Source organism: Alligator mississippiensis, chromosome 4 (assembly GCF_030867095.1).
Source record: "Alligator mississippiensis isolate rAllMis1 chromosome 4, rAllMis1, whole genome shotgun sequence".
Taxonomy (NCBI): domain Eukaryota; kingdom Metazoa; phylum Chordata; order Crocodylia; family Alligatoridae; genus Alligator; species Alligator mississippiensis.
Genome location: NC_081827.1, coordinates 106,230,566 through 106,244,477, shown reverse-complemented (window position 1 = coordinate 106,244,477; position 13,912 = coordinate 106,230,566). Strand labels below are relative to the sequence as shown.

The following is a 13,912-nucleotide window of genomic DNA, read 5'->3' as shown; positions in this document are numbered from 1 at the left end:
GAACTGAGTGCCCAAATCCATTGAGAGCCACCATCACTAATGTACACAAACCTGTGAGTGTAGTCACCACAGTTTTTTTGATTTCTCATGTGCTTTCACTCTACAGCATGTCCAGGAGGAGCCACATCACCCTGCAACAACAGAGGGCGCTGTTCTCAGGGTATAAATGGAGATGGAACATGTGCTTGCCAAGTATGACCTTCCATTTTTTTAACAATATCTTGTACAGTAGTAAGAGCCAGATACTACTGCATATTTAGCTAAAATAGTGCATAAAAGGAGAGTATTCCAGGAAGAATCTAACAAGATGATTTGGTTGATGATTTTTTTTGAGCACTACTTGCCAAAAAAAACTTTACATTGCTGCTTCTCATATATGAACTTTAGCTCCAGTGCAGAGATTCAAGCATTCACTGATAGCAGTTGTCTTACCTATGCTAGCCAAATGTTTCCATTTCTTAGGCAGCTCAGGTTGTCCTATACTTATGCAGGCAGTGTATTTCCAGAACTCTTCCCCTACATTGTCTCCTCCAGACAAGTATTCTTTATGGTCAAGTAGAGCACATAACTTTTTATCCTCAAGTTTAGCAAGGCTTTTAGTACTTCATTTTGTACTCCCATCTAATAATTCCATTCTGATGGGTAAAGTAAAAGGTCATATTAATTTGATCCACCTCATCTGCCATTGGTTCCCCTCCAGATTTGCTGAAAAGCACTTCTTTTTTGGTACCTGGGGGTGAGGATGAACAATAAGGCCTAGGGTAGCAGTGAAGCTTTTGTTATTTTCTGTTGTCTCATAATTATTATAGTGGCATGGACAATCCATTATGTTCTATTGTACCTCTTGATTATATTGCAGCTTGCAGTTTTGTACAAGTATGTAGAGCTTTTGATAAAAGCATAATACCATAGCTAGAAACTAACAGAAATCAAATCAAATATATAAACATCTCAGGGGAATTAAAGGCCAAAAGAAATTATACTTGAAATTTGTTTTCCTTGGGAGCGAGAATGTTTCCACACCCCAACTTGCCATCTTCAGTCCTTTCACCATTATAAGATTTTCCAGTGGTGTAACTAAGTGGCCGGGGGGGGGCAAACAAGGGCACCAGCCCTGGCTGACAAGTTGATAGGGGGGCAACAAAAATAGCAGCCACTGTGCTGCCAGTACAGTTACTGCTACCAACAGCCCAGCCACTGACACTGCCCAGGACATAGAAGTGCTCAGGATTGCAATTGAGATTCTCTAATTTGGGGTTAAACTTTTTGTTTTCAAACTGTTAGCTACTTAGCTGCTTGATTTCCCTTCTTTGTTCTGTAGAGAAGATTTGGCGGGACAGCTTGTGAAACATGTGCTGGAGATGACTTATTTGGACCCAACTGCACATCAGGTATCTCTAATCTTGATTCCTTTTAATGCAGTGTATTAGTGCAGTATGGACTGCAAAATAAATATCCTGCATGCAGCATTGCGAAAAATGGGAGCCTTAAATATATTTATCACACCATCAATTTAAAATGAAAAATACCCAACAGTCTCTGGGAAATCCTGTGAAAAAGAATATCCTTTGTTTTATCAGATAGTCAAATGAGCTAGAGATTAGAGAAGACTTGGTAGATAAGTGTTGCCGCATAAATCAGGTAGCAAAGATTCCTTCCATATATTTCCTAGCTAACACTGCTATGCCACAGAATATAATCGTACACGAAACTGTTACCCAAAAAAGTCAAATGAATAACATGTCCTTGATACATTAACAGTTACTTGCCACAATACATGGGCCCTATCTTAAATAATCTGTACTAACTTTTGTACTAGTGCTGTTTCAAAGGCATGCCTTTTTTTCTAACAGTTGTCCACTGGATGCCAGTGTTGACTCATGTTGAGTCAAAATGAGATGCTTGAACCAAGTCAGTATCTTTTAATGTAATTATCTTTAAGGGCACTTCAAAGAGTCAACTGCATATTCATTTAAGGATGATTTGGGGTTTCAACCTTCAGCCATATCAGCAATTCAGAATTCTGAAGGTGCATTTGCAGACCTGACAAGAAATATGCCTTTCAAAAAAAACCTCACATGTATCTTAGATAATAAGGGCCTTAGACAATAAGGGCTTGTTGACGTTAAAAAATTGTACCAGTATATTGATCTAGTTAAAATGATACTACCTAGATTATGAATGTGATTATGTCAGTATAAAAGGTATTTATGCCAGTATAGCTTATACCTGTATGGAAAGAGGAATAATCGATATATAGATGTGTCACATTTGTAATGACAGAACTGTGTCTATCCTAGGGCTTCTACCACAATATGTTCTCTATGAAAATAAAATAAAATAAAATAAAATAAAATAAAATAGAAATCTGTACCAAATTGAAATAGTTATACAAGTAAAGCTTGTACATGTACACCAGGCCAATGGAACAAATCTTCAAAGCGAGCTTCAAGTGTTGCTTGGAGTTTATAAATATACACATCGGTATATACAAATGATATGCCACAAAAGTTGTTTAGACAAACTTATGCCCAGAAATGACTGGCTATAAACACAGGAAGGACAAAATAAAATCTTCAGAGTGGGGAGTATACAGAAAATGATCTTTAGTTATTTATATGACAAATGTTCTCCTCTCTCTGCTCCTTGATATTAGCATATGAACTGTTCAATTTTATGATTGAAAGGCTTAATATTCAAAGCAGAGTAAGTGTAAACCAACCAGATCTTCATTGGCTCCCACAAATCAGCCCCTGCAGAACAAAATGCCAGCAGCCTATTGCAGTTTGCAGTTAGGGGACTTAAGCAGCCCGTTATCAAGCCCATAAAACTAACATTTGAAAACTGTACCCTCTGCATCAGGAAACATAGTATTTAATAACAATGACTGAAACATTATTGGTAAGAAAAAAAAGTCACTTGAGAATTCTTTTCAAACCCATTGTTATTTACTAAAACTAATCCATTTCTGCACAGTTTGCAGCTGTATCCATGGAGCCTGCAACAGTGGAATTACAGGGGATGGTAGATGCACCTGTTTCTCTGGATACAAAGGGATCAACTGTGATGAGCGTAAGTATAGTGTTTTTACCTCAGAACATATCCAACAACTTATTTATGGTGATGGCTGGTAGCAGCTGAGTACACTGTCTTAATGGTAATGAAAAAATAGCAGCAAAATACGTACCCAAACTCAATCCCCTTTACATCCACACATGAAAAAGTCCCATAATCATTCATGAAGCATCACCACATCCTCAGTCACCACTAATAATGGCTCCATAACTGTAGGCAACTGTTCCTTGCCAAAGACACTCTTAAATGGTAAGTATACAACAGTAAGGTGTGTGTAATATTCACTAATGTGATATTCAGCCATTCTATGACCTTTCATCCTCCTTTTCCAGCACTACCCAGCTGTGAAGCTTTGCAGTGCGCTGAAAATTCCCGATGTTCTACTTCTCCTGATGATGAAACAAACTTGGAATGTGCATGTCTTCCCAATTACCAGGGAGATGGTAAAACATGTGAACGTAAGTAGCTGGGAAGCCCAGTGGACCCCTTTGAAGAGTGAAGGAGGGAAGGCATGATCATCTAGTCAGCAATTAATTTTATGTAAGCAAACTAGATGTTAAATGAGGGCTTGCTAAATGAATTTGTGTCATATGGCTTCATGACAGAACCTGTGCCCCTCCATGCAGCCAAATCAGGACCCAGTGCACCCACCAGATTGGGTCCACTGGCTGAACCTGGCCCGCAGATGGACTGGGCCCCACCCATCCAGCCAATGAAGCAGAAAGGTTGAGCATCACCAGCCTAAATCAAGAGCCCTACATCCCTTAAACCTGATGAATGCCTAAGTTAACATGGGAAGCATAGTGGACAGAGCAATGTACTAAGACTAAAGTAAGAAAATGGACTAAAGCACTGATGCTCAATCTTTTGGCCCTGTAAGCCAAAGTGGTGTGGGGCCAGCCCAAACCCCATAAGCTAGGATTAAACCAGCATGCCAGGATCAGGCCCTATGCCACCCCCTTGCAGGCCTGCATGCTGGGATTAAAGCCCCACACCACCCTCCCTCCCAGCTCCACACACTGCAATTGGGGGCCTCAGGGCCCTGTACCACCTCTGTCTGGTCCCACATGCCAGGATTCGGGCCCTGTGCCACCCCTGCCTGGTCCCATGAACTGGGATCAGGGCCCCATGTCAGCCCCCACCCAGTGCCACATGCTGGGATCAGGACCCCAGGGCCCTGCGTCACCTCCATCTAGCCCCACACACCAAGAACAGGTCCCACACTACCCTGTATGCCCAGCCTACCACACAGGGCCACAGCTTGTGGCCTATAGGCCATGTGACACAGCAATGAAATAAAGCAACTCACTGGCCAGTCCTCCAGGAATTAGCAGTCATGCTATAAAGTTATCCAGTGACATGACAGAAATCTGCAGAGACCTCTGGTTCAAAAGGCTCATTCTGTTGAGGAGTATTTTCCTACCAAGATAACCAACCTTCAGGGTATTTACTTCACCTCAAGCCACTTCAGCTTCACCTGTATCCTCTAAGATAAAATTCACCAGAAAAGGGGGAAACTGTGGATAGTTTTGATTTTTGTTTCATTGATTGCAGTACTATAGATATAAGCAAGTAATAACTCAATATGCCAAATTTAAAGATCATCTCTGTATGAGAACAAACCCAGTCGGTTGCTGTGTGAATATAAACACATTCTGTTCTTCTGTCTCCATGTTGATGCTATGCTTTAGACTGCTGTTATAAGCAGGTTACTTTATGGGCTCTGTTTGCCACCAGTAAGTTCCACCACATCTTTACACTCAGTTATTGTAACTTTGCAGTAACGATCTATGTATTTTACTATTGTTTTTTTTCTCAAGCTATCAACCCATGCTCCCAAGCGGTCTGTGATCCCAATGCTTATTGCATATATCTTGGACCTAATCGTCATGAATGTACCTGCCAAGAAGGTTACAAAGGAGACGGTCAAGTTTGCTTACCAATAGACCCTTGCCAAGGAAGGTATGGAAATTGCCCTGCACAGTCTACCATTTGCAAATATGATGGCCCAGGAAAAGTAAGTATCGAATTAGAACCCATGCCATTTCCTAGAACAACTAAGTAGGACCAAGAATCAGCTCCCCTTCTTGGGAAGCCATTTCACCTACAGGGAGGATTAGTGGTCTAAGACTCATCTGTCCTGGGTTCCATTCGCAGATCAGGTGGGTGACTTCAAGCAAGTCACTTCACCTCTTCTCACAGTGCATGTGTGTTGGATGGCTGGCTGACCTACTCCAAAGGTTGCTGTATTTTAGTGATGCAGTCTGAATACAAGTAGATAGCAATATGCTCCGGAACCTCTTTTGGGATGGAGAAGACTGTTCCTACATAGATTAATTTGATATATCCACACTGAGTTTAATAAATTCTTCTTTCTAGCACATCTAAATAATTTAATTTTTATTTTGAAGGTTATTATTTGAAAGCCAGTAGTTTTCTACTGTGAAACCGAGAACTGCATTGAATAAATATGGATTAGCTGCATGGACAGATTTGAACTTACTATGTGCATATCTTTGGCTTTTGATGTTTACTGTTCAATTTTGGCTCTAGCTTTTGTGATAGAAAAAATGCTAAAGTTAGCAATTTTTGTATGGATTGCATGTACAAACTTTTTCTCCCCCTGATTTAGTCCCACTGTGAATGCAAAGAACATTACAGAAACTTTGTACCTAGAAAAGGATGCAGTATGACAGATATTTGCGTGACTAACAACACCTGCCATAAAAATGCTAAATGCACAATGGTTGCACCAGGACAAATTATGTAAGTCTTTTTTCCCTCAGAATCTTATATTAAGATAAATTCTTTTCGGTAAATAAGTCATTAAGACAAAAGGGATCACTGCAACTCTCACTGGGTATCCTTAGTTTCTTAATAAAGGTATCAGTATATGGTTTTAGAATATCTGAAACCTACTACTAATTTGAGAATAAATTATGGATATAGCATAGGAAACACATATCTAGTGATGAGGTGGAAAGAGAACATGCATATGGATTTGTATTTATATTTCTCATATATGGTCTGATTCACTGTCCATTGAGATCAATGGAAGCTTTCCAATAGCTTTTAAAGACTTCAGATCAAGCACACATGGTACTCTCGGAGGTGGTGGCACAATGTATCAGCAAGGAATTATACAGTATGATGCTACAGGTACTATATGCTTTCACTTAATGAAAATCAGTTTAATGCAAATTCTTAAAACAATGTGTAAGGGTTGCCCAAGAGACAAGCAGTCAGGACTAGTGATTCACACTAAGGTTAGTCATGGTTTTGCCAAAGTGGAAATAGCCAAGGTCACAGGTACAGTTGTACTGCCAGCTTCCTGAAACTGTTACTGCAGCTTCCCAGAGAAAGTGTTTGTGGAGGGAGAAAGACCAGGGTTGAAGTTTAAAGGTCATAAAATAGCAACAGCCTGAAAAAGTAAGGCTACTATTATCTGCTTCTCCTCCAACAGTGATCCTCTCCTCACATTGGTTTGCTCTGTAGTACAGAAATTACAGACAACAAAGCCTTGATGCTGTATTCAAGAAGCTTCAGTTGAGGCACAACATGGCAGCTAGCTAATAGAGCTGGTTATAGGAGGTATATTAGATTGGAAGCCTTTGGAGCTATGCCAAGCAGAACAGCCCCCGGTCCTTTCTTTCTGGCTGAATCATATAAACTTCCCTCCTGCCTGTTCTCCTCTTACCCTTTACTTCCATTTTGGCTGACCCCAAACTGAAAAGCACCAATTAAATGAATTAGTCAAATGCAAGAGTTTAACTAGCAGTGGGTGACTAGGCCATAAGCTCCAGGCACTGAATCAAAGGGGGACCTCTGATGGGAGTTGGGGCAGCAGTCAAGGAGGTGACAAGAGCTGGGGTGGCACTCAGGGAGAGGGTGGAAGTGTCTCAGACGGCCAAAGCCGACTCGAGGTGATTCAATAATTACTCGTTCGTCGGGGCAGGCTGGTGAATAGAGAGGCCGAGAAAGCTTTATGGTTGTAAAATTTTACTTACGTCGCTTGCTGTTGCGACGAAAACGGTCCGGTCATCTGAACAACTACGTTAGTTGTTCCAGCTGGCAGGGCTCAGGCCAGCATGTCTGTCTACAAATCAGGCCGGCAGGGAAAAGGATACATCTGGGATTGCGCTTGGCGACGGGGAGAAGAATTGATAGGTGATCAGTCTATCGATCAGCTCAGCCACGAGTCAGATCTCTTCAGAAGCACTCTGCAGCGTGCTCAAAGTTCTCCGACTTGGGCGGAAGTTGCGCTAATTTTTAAACGGCTAGCAAGCCAATTACTAGCCGCCACGTGTGCATAATTTAGAACTGGCCAATAGCGGGACATAAATTTACATTCGAATGGCGGGAACTCTCTTGCACCGGGGGTTCTCTGCAGCAACAGAAAACCTTTACTTTGCAAGAGGCTCTCATGTGGCGGGAAAATTCCACCGTGCCGAGGCACCAAAATCACTGGGTTGTGACAGGAAGTAGGGCTGGTTCAAAGGAGTGTATTTGAACCAATAGGAGATGTCACTGCTGAGGGAGGAAATGCTGCCGAATTCAATGTTTTGAGACATCCCAGTGCCGGCAGAATTTAGTGGCAACTATAGGTAAACTATGATTTATAGTATAACAACTAAGGTAAACTATGGTAAACTACCAGTGATATCAGCACCATTACAACCATCATTTTGCTTTGGTAAAGAGGACATAAGCAACTAATGGTTTATACCTACCTGATATACAGTGTCCTTTAGGGAAGATAAAAGTGCAGCTGCAAATCCACCTAGCTAGTGTTAGTAAATAAGTTCTTAACTCTCATATGGTCAATAAGGGCCAATAAAGACAGAGAAAATTTAGCTAAAAGAAACCAGAAAATCTAGCAAATAGATGTTCATTTTGGAATGGTCTGACAGAAGCATGTTTTTGCTACAGTGTGGTGTGGCTTATGACTAAGGCTTACAAATAACCCTTGCTTTCACCACATCATGTTGTGTTGGGCTAAGCCAGGACAGACAAGCAGTTACTTTGGAAAGATAAAATTTCTGCTGGTCAAATAATGAATAAATTAAATGACAGCTTCATTTAATGAGTTACAGAAAGCTGATGAATCAGTCATTTGTAAAATGATATCTGATCATCTATGAAACTAGTTAAATAATTAAATAATTTATTTGCAAAGAATGCCTGAGCTCATCAGATGAGTAGCTCATAACGATTCAATTAGATCTACAGTCATTAAAAGCTGATACAAAAGACTGCTGGTATACAATGCAAAAGGGTAAATTCTTTTCTTTTTACAGGTGTACTTGTCAGAGGGGCTATGTAGGCAATGGGTTCATATGCTATGGAAATATCATGGAACGCATCAGAGATCTGAACACTGAACTAGAAGGGCAATGGCAAGGAAAGCTGACATCTGCCTTATCACTCATGGGTAGGCCCCTAAATATAAGTACATAGATTTAGTATAAAGAAGACTCAGTAAAACAATGCCTAATTTGATACTTAGAAATTTCCATGGTCACTAAAAATGCATGATTACTTATCTGGTCCCCCAAAGTATCTAGTAGCTCATTATTTTTTAGTGAAGGATTCTGGAAAGCTTTCTACTCTGTTTGCTTTAGAATGCCAAGTGATTTTAAAAATAAACACACACATACTAGCAGGGCAGGTTTTGAAATTATGAATGAAATCTCAACAATTTCTGGCTCCTCCTCTGATCTCACCCAGAGCTACTTTTCTAATTGCTTTAAAAGAAAGCATCCTATTAGAAAGTTCCCTGTGAATCAGAAATTACGACGAACCCCTCCCCCCCCAACCTATGTCAAGAAATAGCAAAATTAGCAAAAAACAGAAAACTGTGAGGTCCCTAGCTCTAACTGGCATTCTCAGGTCTTCCAGGCTCCTGCTCCAGTGCCAGGAGTGAAGTCTTAGTTGGAGCAGAACTTGCAGGGTTTTTAGGTACTGACCCTCAATGGTCTAGAATTGTTGTCTAACCCAGGAGCTGTGGTCTCCTGGGATCCCAACATTACAGTTCTGCTCCTTTCATGACTGCCAGAGAGCTACAGACCTAGGCAATAGAGTCCTCAGCAAAGGCAGTGGAAGGCCAGGGCAAACGGGGCTTAGTCCCCTCAAACACAGGCAGCCTGGGCATGTGCTATGGGCAGCTGCAGCAGTAGGGGAGGGGCATGCACAGACAGAGACAAGTACCTGAAGCCTGCAGGCAACTGGGAACCCAGCCTGGCCATGTGCGGAGCAGCGCCCAGCAAGTTAATGTGTAAACAAGAAGGGGTGCGGGGGAGGGAAGGGATGTAGGGGGGGGGCAGATCGAGGCCCCTGTGGAGGGGGGGTGAATGGGGCCCCAGGATGAGTCATGGGATGCTTGCTGCCTGGGCAACTTGTCCAGGGGCACAGCAGGGGCTCCCACCACTGTCCACACCCCTGGGAGCAGGCACAGGGTATACATGCCCCCCAATCTGCTGTGCGCGGGATGGAGATAGGCTGCTGTTGTGGGCTACATTCCACACCCTGCTAATGGTGCCCCAGAAACTGTGCAACATCATGTGTCTCCCACTGCCGGGCAGGCAGCACAGCCAGCATGCAGGAGGCACATGGTGTCACACCACTCCCAGGGCACTGGCAGCGGGGTGCAGACCCCAACCTGTAGCGGCAGCCCGCCTCCACCCAGCACATAGACTGGGGAACACATGCCCCCTGTGCCTGGCCTGGGGGTGCACACAGCAGCAGGAGTCCCCCTACATCCCTGGACAAGCTGTCTGGGCTTTGAATGTCCCATGACCCACCCCAGCCCCTGCCTGTCTCAGCCCTGCTCCCTCCTGCACTGTGGGGGCCTAGATCTGCCTCCCCCCACACCCCTTCCCCATGACAGGCTTGCTCCTTGCTGGGGGTGGGGGTGGCCTGTGTGTGTGCACTTGCATGCACGTGCACTCAACCCCCCCAAAGCATATTTTCTTCCTCTGCCTATGGTCCTCAGTCCTTAAGCAGTTCCTGCTGAAACTTGTTTTGGATTCACCAAAAAATTCATTGAACACTAGATGTTTCAAGAGAATACTTTTACCCTACTGAGACTCACCATTTGCTGATTAAATTGTTTCATGTAAATGATCTACTATGCTAATAGTCCAAGTCAGATATGATGAAGCAAGTTAGAGGTGGAAAAAAGAGCTACAAACCGTCTATTAGATAGTAATTGAAATCCACTCACCAAGGCAGTTTGGAGTATTTTTAGTCTAATGTAATGATAGCAGAAAAAATATATAAACAACTGCACAAGTGAGATAAAGCTCTGGCTACTATAAAACAGATGAGCTGCTAAAGTTGTGGCAGTACTAATCTCCTGAATGTTGTAACTATAAGAGGAATGAGAGGGAGGAAATAGCCTAGTTGGAAGTGCAGGTAAACAGGAAGGATAGTGAAGAGATAGTGGAAGAGATTGTTGAGGAGAGAGAACAAAGAATTTGGGAAACAGGATGCTTTGGTTGTGTGTGTGGAATACACAGCATTGTTTCTGTGAACAAGATGAAATGTGAGTTATCTGTTTCTGCAACTGTTTCCTCATGTCTGTTACCTCATGGTATAAGCCCAAGTTAGAATGCTTTTGATTTTGCTCAGTCAGACTCTGCACCAAACATGGCTTGCTTTTGCAACCTGTTCAGAAAAGTTCAGGGGCCTAATTAAAGAGTGACAGTGTTTATCGTATATTGCAAGCATCTCATGAGGAGTATAACATACAAATATTGTATTTATCTCAAGCTTAAAAATGTGAAGCTACTTTCAAAATGATACCACACACCTGAGTTAAATACTTCAAGGCTAAGAAACAGTGCTAAAGATATTATTTGTTTAATCATCATTATGCAGTAAAGTTACTGCAATTAAACTATGCAAGATCCTAAATTCTTACCCAGAAAAGAATGAAAATTCCCCATATTTGGCCTCAGGATAAAATATGCTAATTTTTCCCAATAAGCCCATTCTTTTTGCAGTGCATAGAGGAATATGATGCATCAGGACTACGCACTGGAGGTGTACCCTCATTTGGTGTTCTCACTACATGTTTGCATGATGGCTAACATTTTGAGATCTCCAAGTCTTGCTATGAAACAAATAATGAAAAATAACATTAATGCAAGATGTCTGCCCTCTACTCATTCATTTAATACCCTTTTTGATTTACCAGCAGTTTATTGATGTATGCATGTTAACTGCACAGGTTACACTACAGTAATTGCATGGTAAATTCTTTCCCTCTGATCCTCACTGCCACACATTTGCATTTGCAAAGACCTACATTTTGCTTATTGGCTTCTATTCTACCCAGGAAAGCACACAAAACACCAGCAAACTCTCCCTATGCCTGAAGAAGGGTGTTTGTGCCCGAAAGCTTGCAAAGAACAATTTTTCCAACTATTTAGTTGGTCTAATAAAAGCTATCACATCTACCCAAATAACCTTGTCTGTAAAAACAAAAAAGAATCAGCTACACAAAGCAGTTCATGCTCTACATTTTTAAGCCAAACTATGGAGTCTTAAATTGTATTTCTTGAATTTATTCTAGAGCAGACAGTACTTGTAACTATAAAAAGAAAAAAAATTGCTCCAAGTACCAACATTTAGAGTTATAATTTTAAACCTATGGAAGCAAGTTTTTATATAAGAAATACTTAATGACTTTAACTGTGGCACTAGTACTATGATATGGTTGTTTTAGAAATGGATGTGTCATCATGGGAAGCTTACATAGCAGTTCATCCATTTGTATGACCTAGCTGCCTGTTTCCTGATATATGCAGTACCAGCATAGGCAACATCCTCAAAAGCCAATTTTTTTTAAGTAGCAATCCAGCTTTTCTGCACAGAAACTAATGCAAGCTTAAGGGAACCCTGTTATCAAGACTTATATTGAGTTCCATGCCATGGCAGCTAGACTATCAAAATACATGTTTTTCCTCTGCATATTGAGTATACATAGGGATGTTTGGATTCCATGAATAATTTCTTATTCATAATTCAGTGAATCACCAAGCTATTTAGCAGTTACATTTTAATAAACACAGATATTGTTATTCTGTTGAGTGGGCACCAACAGTACCCTTACATTGTATAGAACATAGAATATAGAAATCCTGCCTCTAGTGGCGCACAGTATAAATTATGTCTTTTGCTTTTCCTTATAAGAATATGCCTATGAATGGGCTCTAAGTAGTCTGGGACCACTTACTGTGCTATTACCAACAAACAAAGGCTTCAGAGGAGTTAATGTAAGTACAGGGAATTGGGGGTGGGGGGGGCGGTTGTTTGTTTGTTTTTTATCCTTTGACAAAAAATCAGATTTCAAATTCCACAGAAAATTATAGCTATCAGGGAATAAAAACTTTTTCCAGTGGAGTTAGTGCTCTTCATACCCGTCAAGGAATCAAAATAATATTGCTTTGATACTTGAAAAAGATTCAAAGGTCTTTATTTACGTATTTATTTATTTTGATTTGGGCCAAGATGGAATGCTACTTTAAAACTTTATGTTTTGTTTGTATATACTTTATGTATGTTTTGTATCCAAAGCTACTTGCAGTAAAAAAATAAAAAATTAAGGCCACACTTTTCCAAAATGGATGCCTCTGGTTAGGCATTTATGTAAGGCTTATCCAAAAGCAATATTTGAAATAAAAATGTTTAACCAAAATTATTTGATTCATTTTAATGAAAAATGTTTCATTACTTATTAACAGACTATTTACCTAATGTTTTTTCAAACTGAACTTTTTCAAGTGGGGTGCGCAGCGGGTGGGGAAGGAGCTTCTACCCTGTCAGTCTCTCCTCCGTTGCCCTGACTCAGACAAGCCGGGGCAATAAGAAGGGGAGCAAAACACAACAATTACATTCCAAACTGTTCTCATTACTTTGGAAAATAAATATTTGGAAGGAAATAGAAGTCTGTCAAAGGGAAAAGACACATTCTACGAGCTTTACCCTGGCATCAATATTTGGGTGCCTAGTAAGTGGCCTGATTTTCAAAGCACTGAGCATCAGTAACTTCCACTCAAATCAGTGGTATACTCACATGCTTACTGTTCAGCATGGGTGTAAGGGTGTGATCTGCCCACCTAAGTCAATAGAAGGTCTTCCATTAATTTCTATGGGTCTTGGATCACACCCTATACATTCATTTCAGAACATATAGTGTTTGCATCCCACTTGGTTAATTTAGCATATAATCTATTGCAAAGCTGGAAACAACATTAATTCTTCATTTTTTTAATATAGTCTGTAATATATTGAAATAAATCACTATTGTGTTCCTTTATCTTCTAGATAAAAGATCTTCTCAGCAACAAGGAGAAAGCCCAGTACTTTGCAAAACTCCATATAATTGCTGGTCAGCTGGGCACCAATGACTTGAATAATACAAATACAATTTATACTTTGACTGGAAAGTCAGGGGAGATATTAAAGGGTGACAAAGTAAGAGCACCTCTAGATTTTGATATTAAAATAGCATCTGCACATTTCCTCCATATTTATGGAGCTTTTAATTTTATAAGGAAAATGTCAGCCATACCATCTGAGTCAGCATGTTGCAGACTGTAAGCTGGCTAGCTCAGGGATGCTCAACCCTTGGGCTGGGGGCTAGATCTGGCCCATGGAGCTGTGTCATCTGTCCCACTGGCCTCCCCAAGGGTCTAGAAATTTGGCACTGGGGGAGCAGTGGCAGTGTTAATTGCCACTTCCCTGCTGCCAAATGCCTGGACCCATGGCAAAGCCAGTGTAGCCCTGTGTGGGGCTAAGGCTGCACGGACTGGAGCGCAACCCCACGAGGTAT

The 13,912-nt window shown here is 41.2% G+C and overlaps 1 protein-coding gene across 2 annotated transcripts in view; it reads left to right on the top strand.

Annotated features, from left to right (window-relative positions):
* Positions 1 to 13,912, top strand: part of STAB2 (stabilin 2) — a 138,923-nt gene that overhangs the window by 19,856 nt on the left and 105,155 nt on the right. For both annotated transcript variants that reach the window (XM_019489317.2, XM_014608426.3), the window contains exons 4-12: positions 107 to 192; positions 1,322 to 1,391; positions 2,977 to 3,072; positions 3,408 to 3,533; positions 4,896 to 5,092; positions 5,708 to 5,841; positions 8,373 to 8,506; positions 12,271 to 12,353; positions 13,405 to 13,554. In XM_019489317.2, the coding sequence (XP_019344862.1) occupies positions 107 to 192; positions 1,322 to 1,391; positions 2,977 to 3,072; positions 3,408 to 3,533; positions 4,896 to 5,092; positions 5,708 to 5,841; positions 8,373 to 8,506; positions 12,271 to 12,353; positions 13,405 to 13,554 (1,076 nt within the window). The remainder of the gene's footprint in view (positions 1 to 106; positions 193 to 1,321; positions 1,392 to 2,976; positions 3,073 to 3,407; positions 3,534 to 4,895; positions 5,093 to 5,707; positions 5,842 to 8,372; positions 8,507 to 12,270; positions 12,354 to 13,404; positions 13,555 to 13,912) is intronic.